General features: G+C 35.4%; 1 protein-coding gene across 1 annotated transcript in view; it reads left to right on the top strand.

The window, feature by feature from the left end:
• The window catches only part of LOC129749824 (uncharacterized), a 110,141-nt gene that overhangs the window by 55,294 nt on the left and 39,948 nt on the right, over positions 1–14,899 (top strand). The window contains exon 3 of the mRNA XM_055744914.1: positions 6,861–7,074. Coding sequence (XP_055600889.1) covers positions 6,861–7,074 — 214 coding nt within the window. The remainder of the gene's footprint in view (positions 1–6,860; positions 7,075–14,899) is intronic.

Genomic DNA, 14,899 nt, shown 5'->3' with positions numbered 1-14,899 from the left:
AAATGCAAAACAAAATCTAAATCTAAATAATTTTTTTCTGTTACAGAAAAATAAAATGTAAAACTCTTAAATCTTAGAAAATCACTAACTTTAATCAATGAAAAAGCTACAAAGCAAACGGTTGACCGTTATAAACAATGTTCTTTTAAAAATCTAAAACCTGCCTTTTCATAATGCAACTAAAAAAATTAAACGAACTCATCCGAACCAGAAAGAATCAATTGCATAAGTTTTTTTTTCAATATATCTCGTTTGAGGCTTAATATATAAAGGGTGTTATACAAATCTGTTTCAATCTAAGTGACTCAAAACTCTTTCAAACATACTAAGCACGTTTAAGCTCTTCTTAACCTTCATCCGTCCCAACCAATTTTTCCCGTTACAGTCCCTGGAGTGTCAATTTGACACTCCTGACTAGTGAACGGTAGACAATGTGCAACTCGAGACCCCATACACCCAACCTTCGGGTAGTGGTCATATCACCTCTTGTCTGCAACTCCGACTCTCTACCTCCCCGTGGTGCTAGCTGAGGTGCGAGCAACCTTAGCGGAGATCGGGTACCCAACCCCGGTGGATGCTTTGGTCGCATGCAGACTGAGTCAGTTCTCCATGTCAGGGGCGGCGTGCGGAATGCAACAGCGTCCTGGTGGTGTTCGGGACCCAAAACAGCAACATCACGACGGTCCTCCTGCGAGATAGTGGGGTTAGCTGCGGGCCTTGCGAGCCTGTGACTACAAAAAACATAAGCAACGAACAACGAACAACAAATTTCGGATGGAAATCGGCAAAGACCCCCGCGACGAAAAGGGACTAGCGATTGGAAGCTTGGAACATGGAACTGCCGATCTCTAAATTTTGTGGGCAGTACCCACATGCTCTCCGACTAAAACCAATATATCCCTCCTGTTTCCCAACCGATTTTTACAAAATTACAATTTTGAAAGCCTCGTAATGTAACTTGAATACGTTTCTCATACAAAATTCAGCTATAACACTTAAGTTTTGTATTATTTAAAGTCTAATGCTCAAATTAAATTTTACTTAGTGTCCGAAAAAGCTGGAGTTAGAAGCTATATGTTGCACATAAGGATATATTTTTTGTTGTTGAATTTTATCGACGTTCTTTGGCGAGTTTTACAAATTTAAAACGTTTTTTTTACCAATTGTTCAGACGTTTCGAGCTACTCTGGCATTCGCTCCTCTTCAGTGGACATTAAAATATATTTTAATTACAAATAAATACTACAATTACAATTTTTGTTTTAAACTTACAAATTACTGGCTCGCGTCTATACTTATTTGTTCTGGCTCAGTTTTTTTTTGACAACGAGACTCATGTTATTTTAAAACAGCATACGACCCTGTCATTTCCAAATTAACACAGACACTGACACACAAATGTAAACGGAAAACAAAACCCAAAACAAATTAGTATAGACGAAAGCCAGAAATTTGTAAGTTTAAAACAAAAATTGTAATTGTAGTATTTATTTGTAATTTAAAATATATTTTAGTGACCACTGAAGAGGAGCGAATGTCAGAGTAGCTCGAAACGTCTAGACAACTGGTAAAACGTTTTTAATTTGTAAAACTCGCCGAAAAACATCGATAAAATTCAACAACAATGAATCGCGGCAATTAAACAACATTCAAGATATGTTTTTTTTTGAAATTTTTAAGATCATGACCTCAAAAATGTAAAAAAGTGGTGTATAAACCATACTTTTCAATCAATGAACCGTCTAAATTGTCTTAGTTATACCAGATACATTTTGAAAACAGGATTAGAAAGTTGACGTAATTTGGCAAATTTTTGCATTTTTACATTGTCATAAAACGAAACACATAATTTATTGGCAAATTTTCAAAAATACAGTAGTTTTTCGATTTTATCACTGTTCGATTTTATCAATACTCGCCAAATTCACGCTCGATTTTATCACGTTATTGTTTCGATTTTATAACGCCCTTACAGAAATCATCCAGAAACCATTTACAGGACCTTAATTTTCTTTAAAAAGGTTCATGGTATTTTTAGTGGTTTATGTTATGGTATAAAAGTATTAAATAATATGAAAATGTCATTGAACTGCTTACTTCAGCTGTATAGTTTTTAAAATCGTCATTTGAATTTTCAAAATATTTGTAATAATTGACTTAAGTATTTTAACGTAACGTTAAGGCTAGTGTTGTTATTTGTGCTTGGTTAGGCGCCTAAAAAAGTAAACTTTTTTGGTTATAGGAATTTAAGCGTTTTTGAAAAAAGATATTTATCTCTGATTTGTTTGATTAATTTGTTTATTTGAAAGAGTGGCGTGCACAATCCTTAATGGACAGCCTTTAGTATTGTCTGAATGCATAATTTTGGAAGATCAAAATTAAATTCTGCTAGCTTTGCCTTAAAATGTGTAAAAAAGAATAAGATTTCTGTTTTTCTACCTATGAAAAACAAAGGATTATCTGCCCATTAAAAAATTCTAGACACACACTTTAAAAGTCTTAGTTAAGCAAATTTCAAATTATTTTTCGAAAAGGTAAACTTTTTAGCTTTTTAGCTAATCAAAGGTCAGAAGATTAAAATATTGAAATTTGAAATTTGCAGAAGAATTTTGTTGATGCATTTTTCTTTTAACTCTTTTTCAAAATCGACATAAGAGATAACGGCTGTTCAATTTCCATAAAAATTTAATAATTCACTTTAATTAGATGTCAAATTGATATTCTTAAAATTTTTATTTCAAGAAAATATCTTAAAATTGCTAAAGAGATGAATAATTTGAACTGAAATCGGTCCTTTGTGTTAAGTAATCTTTGATAATTACATGTTATTATCAAAATGTATTGATACAAAACGTTTCCACCACTGAAAATATTATAAATTATTGATTAAAGACAAAAAAAAACTTTTCTCCACTTTAATTTTTAGTTTCGCCAAATTCACGGTTTCGCCATATTTACGGTGATTTTTTTTCGACCGTAATAAAATCGCAAAACTACTGTAGCTGTTTTTCGAACTTTTTGTCAATTTGGAATTTCTCAAATTTTCAAGACTTAAATTCAACTTTGCACTGGATTTTGAAAATATTCATGCAAGATTTCCGCAATCATGTTATATTCACCAGAACGTTAATTTCATATTGATTCTAGTGGTGTAATTACATAAGCGCTGTGATACTTAGAACAAATATGATAAATGTTTGGGTTATATACGGGATTTCCAAAACTATGAATTTAGTAGAAATCGGTTGAGAAAAAAAGAGAGATATAAGCGAGGAGTGTTAAATTGGCACTCAAGGTCTGATTAGGGAGTTTTTCATTGAGGGTCCCCGAAGATTTTTTCTTTTATTTGGATGCACCCGAATAAAGTTACGAGCCGCAAACTTCCAATAGTTTCATATTGACATCCAAGATCAGATTAGGGTTAAAAAGAAATCGTTAAAAAACTGAAAATTGAAATAAAATTTATTTATTTTATTGTGAACCCTTCTTACCCTTTAGAGCTAACCTCTACGATGTTGATATCACAGCTAGGTGATTTAACCACTTTTACCGAAAGCTCGTTTTGAAGTACTTGTAATGTAGATTAAATGTCCCGAAAACAGTAGCATTAGACTGAGTCGATTTGGGTTCATTTTTGGGTTTCTTAAACCTTGGGTGCTTAAATGCTTCGTTTTGTTACGGATAGAAAAGCAGCGGCTAGACCAGCCAAGGCAAGGTACTCTAAAAGTACGGAACCTCAGGGCCGGCTGGCTACTGGGTAACCAAGGACTTTTCGGGTAAAATACAACAAATCGGGAATTTCATGTTTCTATGTTTTTTTTTACTAAAGTTTTCTTGTGGCGTGTTGTCTGTGTGTATAAAACAAAGTTCTGTGTAATTTGTGGCGTGTATTTGACTCACTAACCGTGATTGTGCTGCAGTTGCTGTAGCGTCGCGACGTCGTGGTTCCAGAATCCCAGTTCCGGAAGCAGGAGGGCCGTCAATGTATTGGCGTATTGACGGGGTGCCGAAACCGTCCCGCCAGCGGGCGTTGCTGGACTCGGTCGTTGCAGGCGTCTTCCTTCATAGGCTTTTAATCGGTCTGCCCACGAGAGTGCCCCGTATCCGGACAGACCGAGAAGGGAAGTTCTCCTTGATGGTTTGAGGTCCTCAGACCCCGAGAACGCTGTTGATGGTCCTTTACGTTGAGGCGCGAGACCACAAGGGATCTGCGGGCCGAACCGTGAAGAGGTCAATCCGGTATTCGGGTGAATTCCGTGGACGTTCACAAACACTATACAGAAATTTGACTAAACTCACGGACGCCTGGTTTACAAGAGAGCGATTTTTACGGAAGCAAGCTTCCTTTTCGCCTTCCATTTTCTCTTTTTCTTTCCTCCTTTTCCTCCTCTGTTAATTGACAGCAGCCAGCAGTAAAATGTAGCCTACTGTGGTGCTATCTTGTTGTGAGACGAACAAGGAACATGAATTTTCTAGAGCTAAATATACAAAACTACAAAATGAAAACAAAAATCAAACGATTTGTAACCAACCGGTTACAGTTTTGAGTCAAAACTCATCCATGATTTTTTGTAAAATTTTAAAAAAACGTATACATGAGTCAATTTGAACTTTTCTGTCTGCATGGGAAAATGTGTTGTTCTGAAAAAACAAACATCATTTTTGGTTTACAGTGGAACCGATCCTGATAATAGGTTTTGTGCCAATTTATAACTTTTTTAAGGAAATTTTTCTATGAACAACTTTGTCGAAGACCGAAACTTCGTACCCAGGCTACATAGAATTTTTTTTTACTATTACGTGTCACTGAAACTGCAACCTTTAAAATAAATCAACCTGTAATTAACAAAACCAGTAAATTCCAATTGTTTTCCTTGAAAGTTAACGAAGATTTATTTATTATTACAGCAAATGTCCTGTAAAAATGTTATACACTGAAAATTTAATGTCACGTAATTTGTTTTTCTACATGTAAAACTACTGTAAATGTCCTGCTCCTTTTTGTTACAGGACATTTGCGTAATTTTACAGGAAATAATTTTCGCTGTGTAGGTTCCACAGAAGAAACAAAAATGATGTTGATTTTTCAGAACAAAATATTAAATTTTCCTATAAAAATATAAAAGTTAAATTTTACTCATGTAAACGTTAGTTCAAAACTCTGCAAATAATTATGGATGAATTTCTTTAAGACCCCAGGGACTGAGAAATTAAAAAATGACCCCAAATCGACTCAGTCTAGTGTAGCATCAGGAGCTTTGTTTGGGCGTAAACAATTTTTATAACCTTTTTATATCGTTTTCTCCTGTGTGCATCGGCAGAGCGCCAGAAAGCAGGTGAACATGAACCCTTTCAACATGCGAGAGATAGAATTGATAAATATTGTTCCAATGCCTAGGACACAAGTAGACTCGAAAGACAAATCAGGATCAGATCAAATTTCGGATCAACATTAGTTTTGGGATCAGAATTTTAGTCTAGGACAGGATCAGCACCTGAACCTGATTCTGGATCGGCAGGACCCGCGCATGTCAACAATGAATAAACCCACCCAGTGAATAAACCCACCACAGCTTGTTTTAATTCAAAGATGTTTGATTTCTTCTGTTGAGTCGAAAACACAAAAAAAGGGCAAGATCGGTTCACGGGAAAAAGTCGCGCAACGAGCAATGAGAAATGACAAACATTTCACCCCACGACCACATTTCGATTAGAATAATAATTTAAAATAAATACTGTTGATAAGATACTTTTTTCCATTTTCTTGTTGTTAAAATCTAGTAGCTGCGTATTGCCTAAAATTATTATTAAGTTTGTTAAAATTGGCTGAATTGATTGGTTGTTTTTCAATATAATAGCAATATAGCAATAAAAAATATAGCGATCTTTCGAGCTTAATTTACAAATACGCTCTATACCCTGTCACTCAGCTTATTTGTTCGTTGCTCAAAGGTTTTTGAACATTTCACGCTTGTTATTTCTCCCGTGTAACTTCCATAATTCATACGATTCGGCTCCATTTTGGCATTGAAATTCACAACCTCCGGAAGTATTGTTAATTCACTCACAGAGGGGGCAGCCATGGATCATGTGTTGTTGAATTCGAACCCGCCCTGATACCTACCCCTGATGATCTACTAACAACGCCAAAATTTCCGTTTTGGCAAAAATTGCTGCTCTCGAATTTACACCCATCCAATTAATTGACTCTTACTGAATTACTTAGCAGATTGTTAGAAATGCTACTCCGCGACCGTCCCGTAAATTAACTTTATGAGCCATCGTTCCGGTTCGTTTCCGAAGAGCGGCCACGGTTTCATTCATGGATTTGTTGTTGTTGCTGCTTTTGCTGGAGTACAGCTTTTATGAAAACCATTTTGTCGAGCAAATTTATGTTAAGAAAAGCTTCCCGTAGATTAGTTCACGTAATCTGTACGCCTCGACAATTTCTTTTAGCAGTTATATATTGTTGAACACAAAATAGTAAAAAACGGCTAATAAAGCAGGTCACCGGTAACACAATTTGCTAAAAGCTGAATAAAAGATTGAGTGCTTGCTCTCATCAATAAAAATTTAAGTAGCTTCTGACGATTAAGTGTCATAAATTTATAACTAGCGTAAGAATCGATGGATTTAAAAAATATAAAAACTAACGTACGTCTCGGTGGCCGACTTGTTAGTATGGTTACGCGCTAATCTCATGTACCACTTGAGGCATGGATTCGATTCCCATCTCGGTACTGGTGGTTTCAATGTTTGATGTTAATCTTAAGTTAACTACGTTTATTCAGTTTGTAAAGCCAGTTGACGGCTCCAAAGGTTTAATAAAATTAAAAAAAAAATATTTTCTTAAATTCCAGAAAATCTCATCCCCCGGTTCGCTTCCCGGCACCAAGAGGACTCCATCGCGATGCAGGTTAGCCGTCGTTTTACCCACCAAATTGTGTCCCGGGTGTACGGCATTTTTCTCAGAGAAATTCTCGGCTACAAGAACGTGAAACTAGTAGATGTACGCGAAGAGTCGCACACGATCGAACGCGAACGGCTGTTTGTCACACTGGAACATCTGGTATCGTAAGTATCGAAAGAGCTCCTCAATTGCCTTGACCGTCGTCATCCGCCTTTCATATGCATAACGAGTTGACAACGTGCCCTCGACAAATCTGAATGCCATCGCTTACTTTCGAAGAATAATAGAATAATTTAAACCCTTCAAAAAACGGCTGACAGAACAATGTCAAACTGTTATCGTAGATGTTATGTTGAAAAAATGTTTTTGTCAACGTTCATAGATTTTTTAACATGAATAAGTTTTTAATTGGTTGCCTCCCGGCTCTATTAAAACCACAAAGTTCATCTAAAAATTCCCAACTATGAAGACATGCTATTATTTTTTTCATATTTCAAACACATAGTCATTTTTGTCGATTTGTTGGATTTCTTTCTTTTTTTTATTTCGTTGCTTGCCTTTCGATTGCACCTAGACTGACTTAGCAAAATTCAGCTTCCACGGTATGGAACATTCCGAAACAACAAACGTTATCAATATTTCTTTTTCCAAGAATATTGCAGAAACTGAAACACCCTATTGCTCCATTCTTTACTGACTAAAGTAATGCCAAGGCCGCATGAGTATTATGGAAACAAATAAAGCTCGTGCCAACGTTTTACCAAACAAATCAGGGACTTGGAAGGATCCGATAACTAGTTCCATACCTCCAGAAATGAAAAAGGCATTTGCAGCGGTGTGTATTCGCTTTCTGAAATTTGAATTTGAGTAGATCATTTGAATGTGAATACATGCCCGTTGCTTTATCTTTTGCCGGACGGCTCCCTTAAGAAAGTGACACTAGGGCTATCAATTTCATCGAGGAGACAGACAACCAAAACCCAAAAATCGTTTCCACAAACTTTTCTTTTCTTCTCGGGAGCTTCGTCATTTGAATAAGCATGTTCCGCCTTGGTCAATAACAATTCAAAAACACATTCGGAACTGCACGTGTCTTGTGTGACAGTTGATGATTGCATATCTTGGTTTGTTTAGAGGTCTGTTTGGGTCTATGTCAAATTAATAAACTTTGGAAAAATAAATGTTTAAAGTAAAGTTATTTTAAAAATTAAATAATTAGGGATCTGTAACAAGTCGTAATCCAGGAAGGCAATGGCCTTTTTTTCAAAACAACTATGGCAATGAATAGGTTAAGCTTACCAGATTAGCCGGTTTTACCCAGACTTGCCCGAATATTTCATGCAAAATTTGCGAAAGATCCGGTCTGGTCCGACCGATTGCCCGGATAGCGTTAGAAAAAGTGCGGATTTTGTCCGACTTCATTCACTTTATTTGCAAAATCAAACACGAAACTCAAATGGAGTAATGTATTTTAATGTTTTGCGTCCAAAATTCAACAAAATAACCGTGAACGGTTTTTAAAAGCAATTTAAACAATTTAAAGTCTGTTGATGTGTTTCAATCAAATTGTCCGGTCAAGATCCAGGTCTCAATCATATAATTTATTTATTTATTCATTGATTTGTCATTGGTTACGGTCTTATCCTGCAGACTAATATCTTTAAAAAAAACTAAGGGAATCTGCTTAAAACTTATTTAAAACGACGCTTACTCATGTTAAAATCGAACAGATGGTTCACTAAATTGAAACGTTCACAACTTTTATCTATCGGATGGATCGTATCTATTCCATAACTACAGTGGTACAGTGGTAAGGTATCCAGAGAAACTGACGTTGTGGAAGTGTACTTAGACGATGCATACATATTGACCCGTTCGAGAATATACGCTGAGTCAACGCGATAGGTTAAATAACACATCGCAGATGAAGGTTTGCTGCAGTTCGATTCGGCGTTTTTCGAGTGTGTCTAGTTTTATCAAGGCACATCTTTGAGGAAGCCGAAGCGGTACATTCCAAAGGAGATGACGCTGAAAACGTTCGAGGCAGTAGCATTGTGTGCTCTGATAGGGAGCCCACACGTGGGCAGCATACTCCGAGATGCCACGTACCGAAGAGCAGTAGATGGCTTTCAGAGCGTAAATTTCATCAAAATTACATGTGTTTATACGCAGAAATCCGAGAGTTGCAAATCCTTTAGCTTCGGTAAGCGGAATGTGCTCGGCAAATGTAAGCCTGTTATCAATTTTTACACCCTAGTCAAGAATAGACGACACATTCTTCAGGCTCTTTCCGCAGAGAATTGATAACACGACGTGTACGGGAAAAATTGACAAACTTACATTTTAGCGTTAGCCTGCATTCCGTTAAAGTGACACCAGTTATCAAGTCTAGCAATATCGGCTTGCAAGGCGAGACAATCAAGTTCACTGACGACCTTTCTGGAAAACTTTATATAGTCGGTGTACAGGAGCATATCAGATTAAAGCGTGGCACACAAGTCATTTACGTAAATGATGAAAAGCAGCGGTCCCAGGTGACTTCCCTGAGGAACTCCTGACGAGGTGTCAAATGTCTTCGAGCATGTAATTTTTAGTTTTGTGTAAGCGTATCGATGTGATAGGTACGATAGGTAATCCACTCGAGCAACCTGGTTGGAAAGCCTTTCTCTCAGTGAACGATTGAAAGACAGCAAATTGGGGCAGCTAGTGATGCAGCGCAATGTTTTAAACCTGCCATAGGTATGTGGTATGGACCGGGACTTTAAATGAATCGGCGGACAATTGCTCGTATACTTCCTGCTCGGTGAGGAAAGGTAAAGGTAATTTCACGTCATGAAATTGATTGGAGGCGAGGTAATTGTTGTTTGCTACAAGGTCAGAGGAAATGAAGACACTTTAAAAAAAAACAACCGGCGAACATATTCGTAGATTCAGCTATGTTACGTGAAGTAAGGCCATTGAAACTGAAATCTACAGGAATAGTTGCGTTTTGTGTTTTGTTTTTAAAGTGTCTTCAAAACGATGCGGGGTCATTTTTCTGGTTCTCATATGCAAGATATGCTGGCGGTAAAGCTGCTCATTCAGAGCTTTATAGTCTCGTTCTAAGCATCTCAAACCATGTCTCTGATTTTCCGGAATTTCCAGCTCGTTGAATATAAAGCAGCTCCATAAGCTCAAAATTGCATTTATTGAAATCGAAATCGATATCTCCTATGCATTCGTCTGACGCGGGCTCCACGTAGGTTTCTGTACATAAGTTGAACGACTTGTGATGACGGTCAGGAGGAATGATCGTGATGGAAGATTTGAACATCACCAAATTATCAGGAAGTCTGTTCAATGAAGTCTGGTCGAAATGGGTCGAAACAAGTAGAAATGGATTGACAGTTGATCACCTATTTCTTTCCAATTGACTTCGACCGATTTCTACCAGGTCGAAACGAATCTTGCTTAAAACATTGGCTCGTTGAACATCTATCAGTTGACAGAAACCAGTTGAAATCGATTTTTACCAACGATTGAACGAAGCTAGGATTATTTGAGAAGACAAGATTCAAAAGGTGCATATTATCGTTAGCGATGTAGCATTGTTGATACAAACCGGCGGAGAGATGCATGTTCAGTCATTAAAATCTCAGCTTCAGAAGAGCCGTTTGTCGGCAGATAGCTATTTATGTCTTGGTCAAAGGACCCCTTAATTTTGAAATTGATTGATCTTCCTACAAAAGTATCCAAATATTTCGTTCTGCCGTTGCCATCAGAACCATCGGATGAATATACAAAAGTTAAATATTACTATTAATAATTAATTTTTGTTTTTAGAGTTAGTATATCGTGAACCGCGTATAAAAATAAACGAACATTTATAAACTTTTAAGCCTTTTTGTAATGTTAGGACTCCGTATGAAGTTTTCTCTCATAAGTTTATCTTAAGTTCAAATATAGACTTTTGTGATAATTATGAATACACTTTAAAAGAACCATTATTGAAAAAATCGTGTAGTGTTCAACCAAATTTTGGCTGCGTACTGTTGTTAACATCCAAGAGAGTTGTTCTTAACATTTCTTACGCACACTTGCTGAGCATGTACAACATATGAGACAGGACAATTAACCTCAAAAACTCTCGTTACAAAAAACGGGCAGCCAATCGACACACATGGTCCGTTTTAAGGTTGATTTTCCTGAAAGTTTAAAGTTTTAGTGAAACAACCAGAATAATATCACGAGCACTTTCAGCGGCAAATAGGACTAGTGAAGTAAGCATTATCATTTTTTGTCGTTTTTCGCTAAGAAATTAGAAAATACTTGGGCTTACTGCCAAGCAAAGAAAATGGATTGTGCACAAATGGGGCACTGTGAGTGGTCTTTCAATCAAAAACCTAGCTTAGGAAGAAGTGTCGGAGAAGTTCAAACCGCGTTAAGAAAGTATGGAGAACTGTAGGAACCCTGGCTCTGCAGCCCCTACAATGGACAAGAAAATGAAGGATTATTACTAACGGCATCCTTCGGCATCAGTAGGGGAGATACTTGATCCCTGGGGATACATGATTCCATAGCTACCGTCAAACGGGGCATCATGCAAAAGCTGGGTTAGATGCAACATTTGTATACCACAACACTCATTCAATTTTTATTTCAATATACTGTAATAAAGTTATCATTGAATGATAACAAATTGATGACGATATAATTTTTAATATCGTGAAAAAGTTTTTTAAAATTTTTAATTCTCATAAAAAATTAAAAAAATCGAACAATAGATGTACAATTTTTTACATTTTTCGATGCCTTAAAAAACTTTACCTAGTATGACGGATTGGATATCACCTACAAACTTTATATTGCATTCATTATCCTATACTAACATGGTTGGTGTTTAAATATTTTTCGGACGATCTCAAAATTTTTTTTAAATAAATATTTTTAAAATTCAGTTAGCCGTCTGGGGTAAAATGCAACAAAATGCAAATCAGAACTAAATCTCATAAATCGCGTTTCCATATGCTGGGATATGATTGTTTTGCATTATGTGTTTTTTAACATTAAAATTTCATCCATCCTAAGATTTATTTACATGATTTAAGATAATAGAATATTTTGTAGTATTTTTTACCCCTAAATGTATGCAGCAGATTAACACTATTTTCTTCAAAACATTTTTGACAGAAAAAACGTAAAATTCAATTCGAACAAAACAAAAATTACTTCAATTATTGCTTTTTGCGTCATGACATCATAAATGTATCGAAAACTATAAATTATCACACGTTTTCAATTGATTTTTCATTAATTACAGAGTTTGTTGCAACTTGCCCCTTTTTCTAAGTTGGGTGAAAATCGCATGTTTTTGTAAATTTAAAAATAATTGTTTAAACCAATAATTTTTCTGACTACGTCAATTAGGTGTACCATCAACCTTAAAACTTTTGATGTACAAGAGGTATGATAATCTGTAAGCATTAAGATTTTAGAAGCCATTGAAGTTGAAAATTGTTGCATGTTGCCCCAGTTGACGGTATATCTCGAATCTGGAATGTCCTACTAAGATCAAATGTTCTTGAAAAATGTACCAAACGGAGCAAAACAACAATGCTTCAAGTTCAAAAATTTTTAACCAAACAAATTTTAGAGTAATTGAACTTTGTTTGAAATTTTTTACGAAAGGTGACTTCAAGATCTTTTTTCATCACTTCAAAATATTTCTTCCAATATATCAATCGTTTGAGCGTAATATGAGCTTCATAATACCATATTTTCAAAACAATGGAAAACTTTCAATTTTTTTCAGAAAAAGTTTTCTAAAATGTTGATTATGGGTTCAATTGATCCCTAGAGTCAAAAACGATATTTTCTCTTTCTGAATTGAATGTGATCATTTTTAATTACGAAATTTCTAATATTTTTCCAATAACTAATATTTATCCAACAATTGTCTGGAGAAAATTGTTAATATAATAAATTTTATCTTAAGTATAGAAAATAGCGCCTTTTAGTATGCAATGTCATTACCGTGGAGAAAAAGTTATAGAATTTTCTGCTTCTGTCAGTTTTAAATTGTGAAATGAGAACAAACATGACATAAATAGCCAATTGACATTATGTCTTGGGTTTTGTTTGATTTTTTTTTTCTAAGGATTAGGGCTTCCTTAATAAAGGATCAAGTCTCCCTTAACTTCAAAAATATCGCAATTTTTTACCTCCCATGAAAATGCTTGTAGGTTATCTACAGTTTCAAGTATCGTTCAAATTTTTGGAGCAAAGAAACTTGAAGTTACACGCTGTCAGAAATGTAAAAGGGTGCGAGTTGCTAATATTTTCCAAAAAGATATGGTGAAAATAAGAAAAGGGGATCAAGTATCCCCACTCCCCCCTACAGGATGTGGCTAAGAAACTAGGTACATCATGCGTGCCAGATAGATAATTTGACTTAAGACCCATTGGTGGCAGAAGCTGTCAAAAGGGAGTATCAAACAGGTTGAATCCATGAAACCGAGGGCTCGGAATCCCTACGACAATGTTCTGACCAAGTACTCGGGTTGTGTTATAATGGATCCTTCAAAATAATTGTTTTGTATCATTAAGCTGGAACAGCTATAAATTTCTTTTTTTGTAACCTTCGAAATTTCTAAAATATCCGAAGCGGAAATAAATAAAGTTTGAAGTATTTTATGTAAATTTAGAAAAAAAACATCAAATATCCGAATAATTCCAATAAGCCAAAAAGCAAATTTTGGAAGATGAGATTTATTTCATCTTTTGTATTCTTGATTTTATAGAATTTTTCGATTAAAAATTACTTGATTTATAGGTTTTGTGCAATGGCATTGTATGCAATATTGTTGCATACAAACTTTGGTGCAATTTATTCGAATTTATTTATTTTTCACATTATTTTTTGTTATTCCCCCCTCGCGATGTTCCAACTCCAAGTGACAAAAGCAGGATTTGAAATTTTCCAGCCCTGTGTATCATAGGCATAAAAACATCGATTTCATTAATTGTTGTTCAGACCAAACTGCATTTTACAATAATTAAATACGCATTGGTGTTGCAATCATTATGGGGCAAATATTATAAACATTGCTACATATTTTTAGCTACAAATTACAAATGAAATTTTACCTTCATGCAATCCCTAGGCCCTTTACTGACAGCAATAACCATTAAATCTTGACTATTTGAAATTCAATTTATAGGCTTCCAAATGTAGAAAACAGTTTTCAGAAATCAAAGTTCCCCCATTTTATGGTACGTTAAAACTACAGAATCCAGCATAAAATAAGAGTAATTTTTTATCGGTGAGATCCAGTCATTTCTACTGGAAGGGTTTCTCTTCATTTGTAGCTTGTTAGGTAATTCGTATGCAGATCTTACACTTGGAAGCGATTGCATTATGCAAGCCAACATGGAAAGCAGCAGAATTTAAATTGAGAAAAGGTCTGTTGGGTTCGAACTACATCGTATTATATTATCTTCATGTTCCTAATTGAATTGTTATTGTCAATACAACCTAAAACAAGGTTTTAAAGACAGAAGTTTGTTGGAAACAGTTATTTTAATCGTCCCCACAGCCAGACTGAAAAAGTCCCCGCTCTGATACACGATTCCCGGAACCTTCCAAGGCATAGGGGAGAATGAGGATACTTGATCCCTGGGGATACTTGATTCCTTAGCTATATCTCGAAACTGGAATGTCTTACAAAGATCAAATGTTCTAGAAAAATGTGCCAAAATGAAAAAAATAACAATGCATGTAGTTTAAAAAAATTTAACAAAATAATTGTTTGAGTAATTGAACTTTGTTTGAAAAATTTCACAAAATGCAACTTGAAGATCTTTTTCCATCACTTTAAAATGTTCCTGACATGGGAAAATTATGAAAAAAATATTTGTTCCAATGTATCAATCGTTCGAGCGTAAAATGAACTTCATAATGCCATATTTTCAAAGCAATGGAAAACTCTAAACTTTTTTCAGAGAAAGTTT

Source organism: Uranotaenia lowii, chromosome 2, assembly GCF_029784155.1.
Source record: "Uranotaenia lowii strain MFRU-FL chromosome 2, ASM2978415v1, whole genome shotgun sequence".
Lineage (NCBI taxonomy): Eukaryota > Metazoa > Arthropoda > Insecta > Diptera > Culicidae > Uranotaenia > Uranotaenia lowii.
This window is presented reverse-complemented; position numbering and strand designations above follow the sequence as displayed.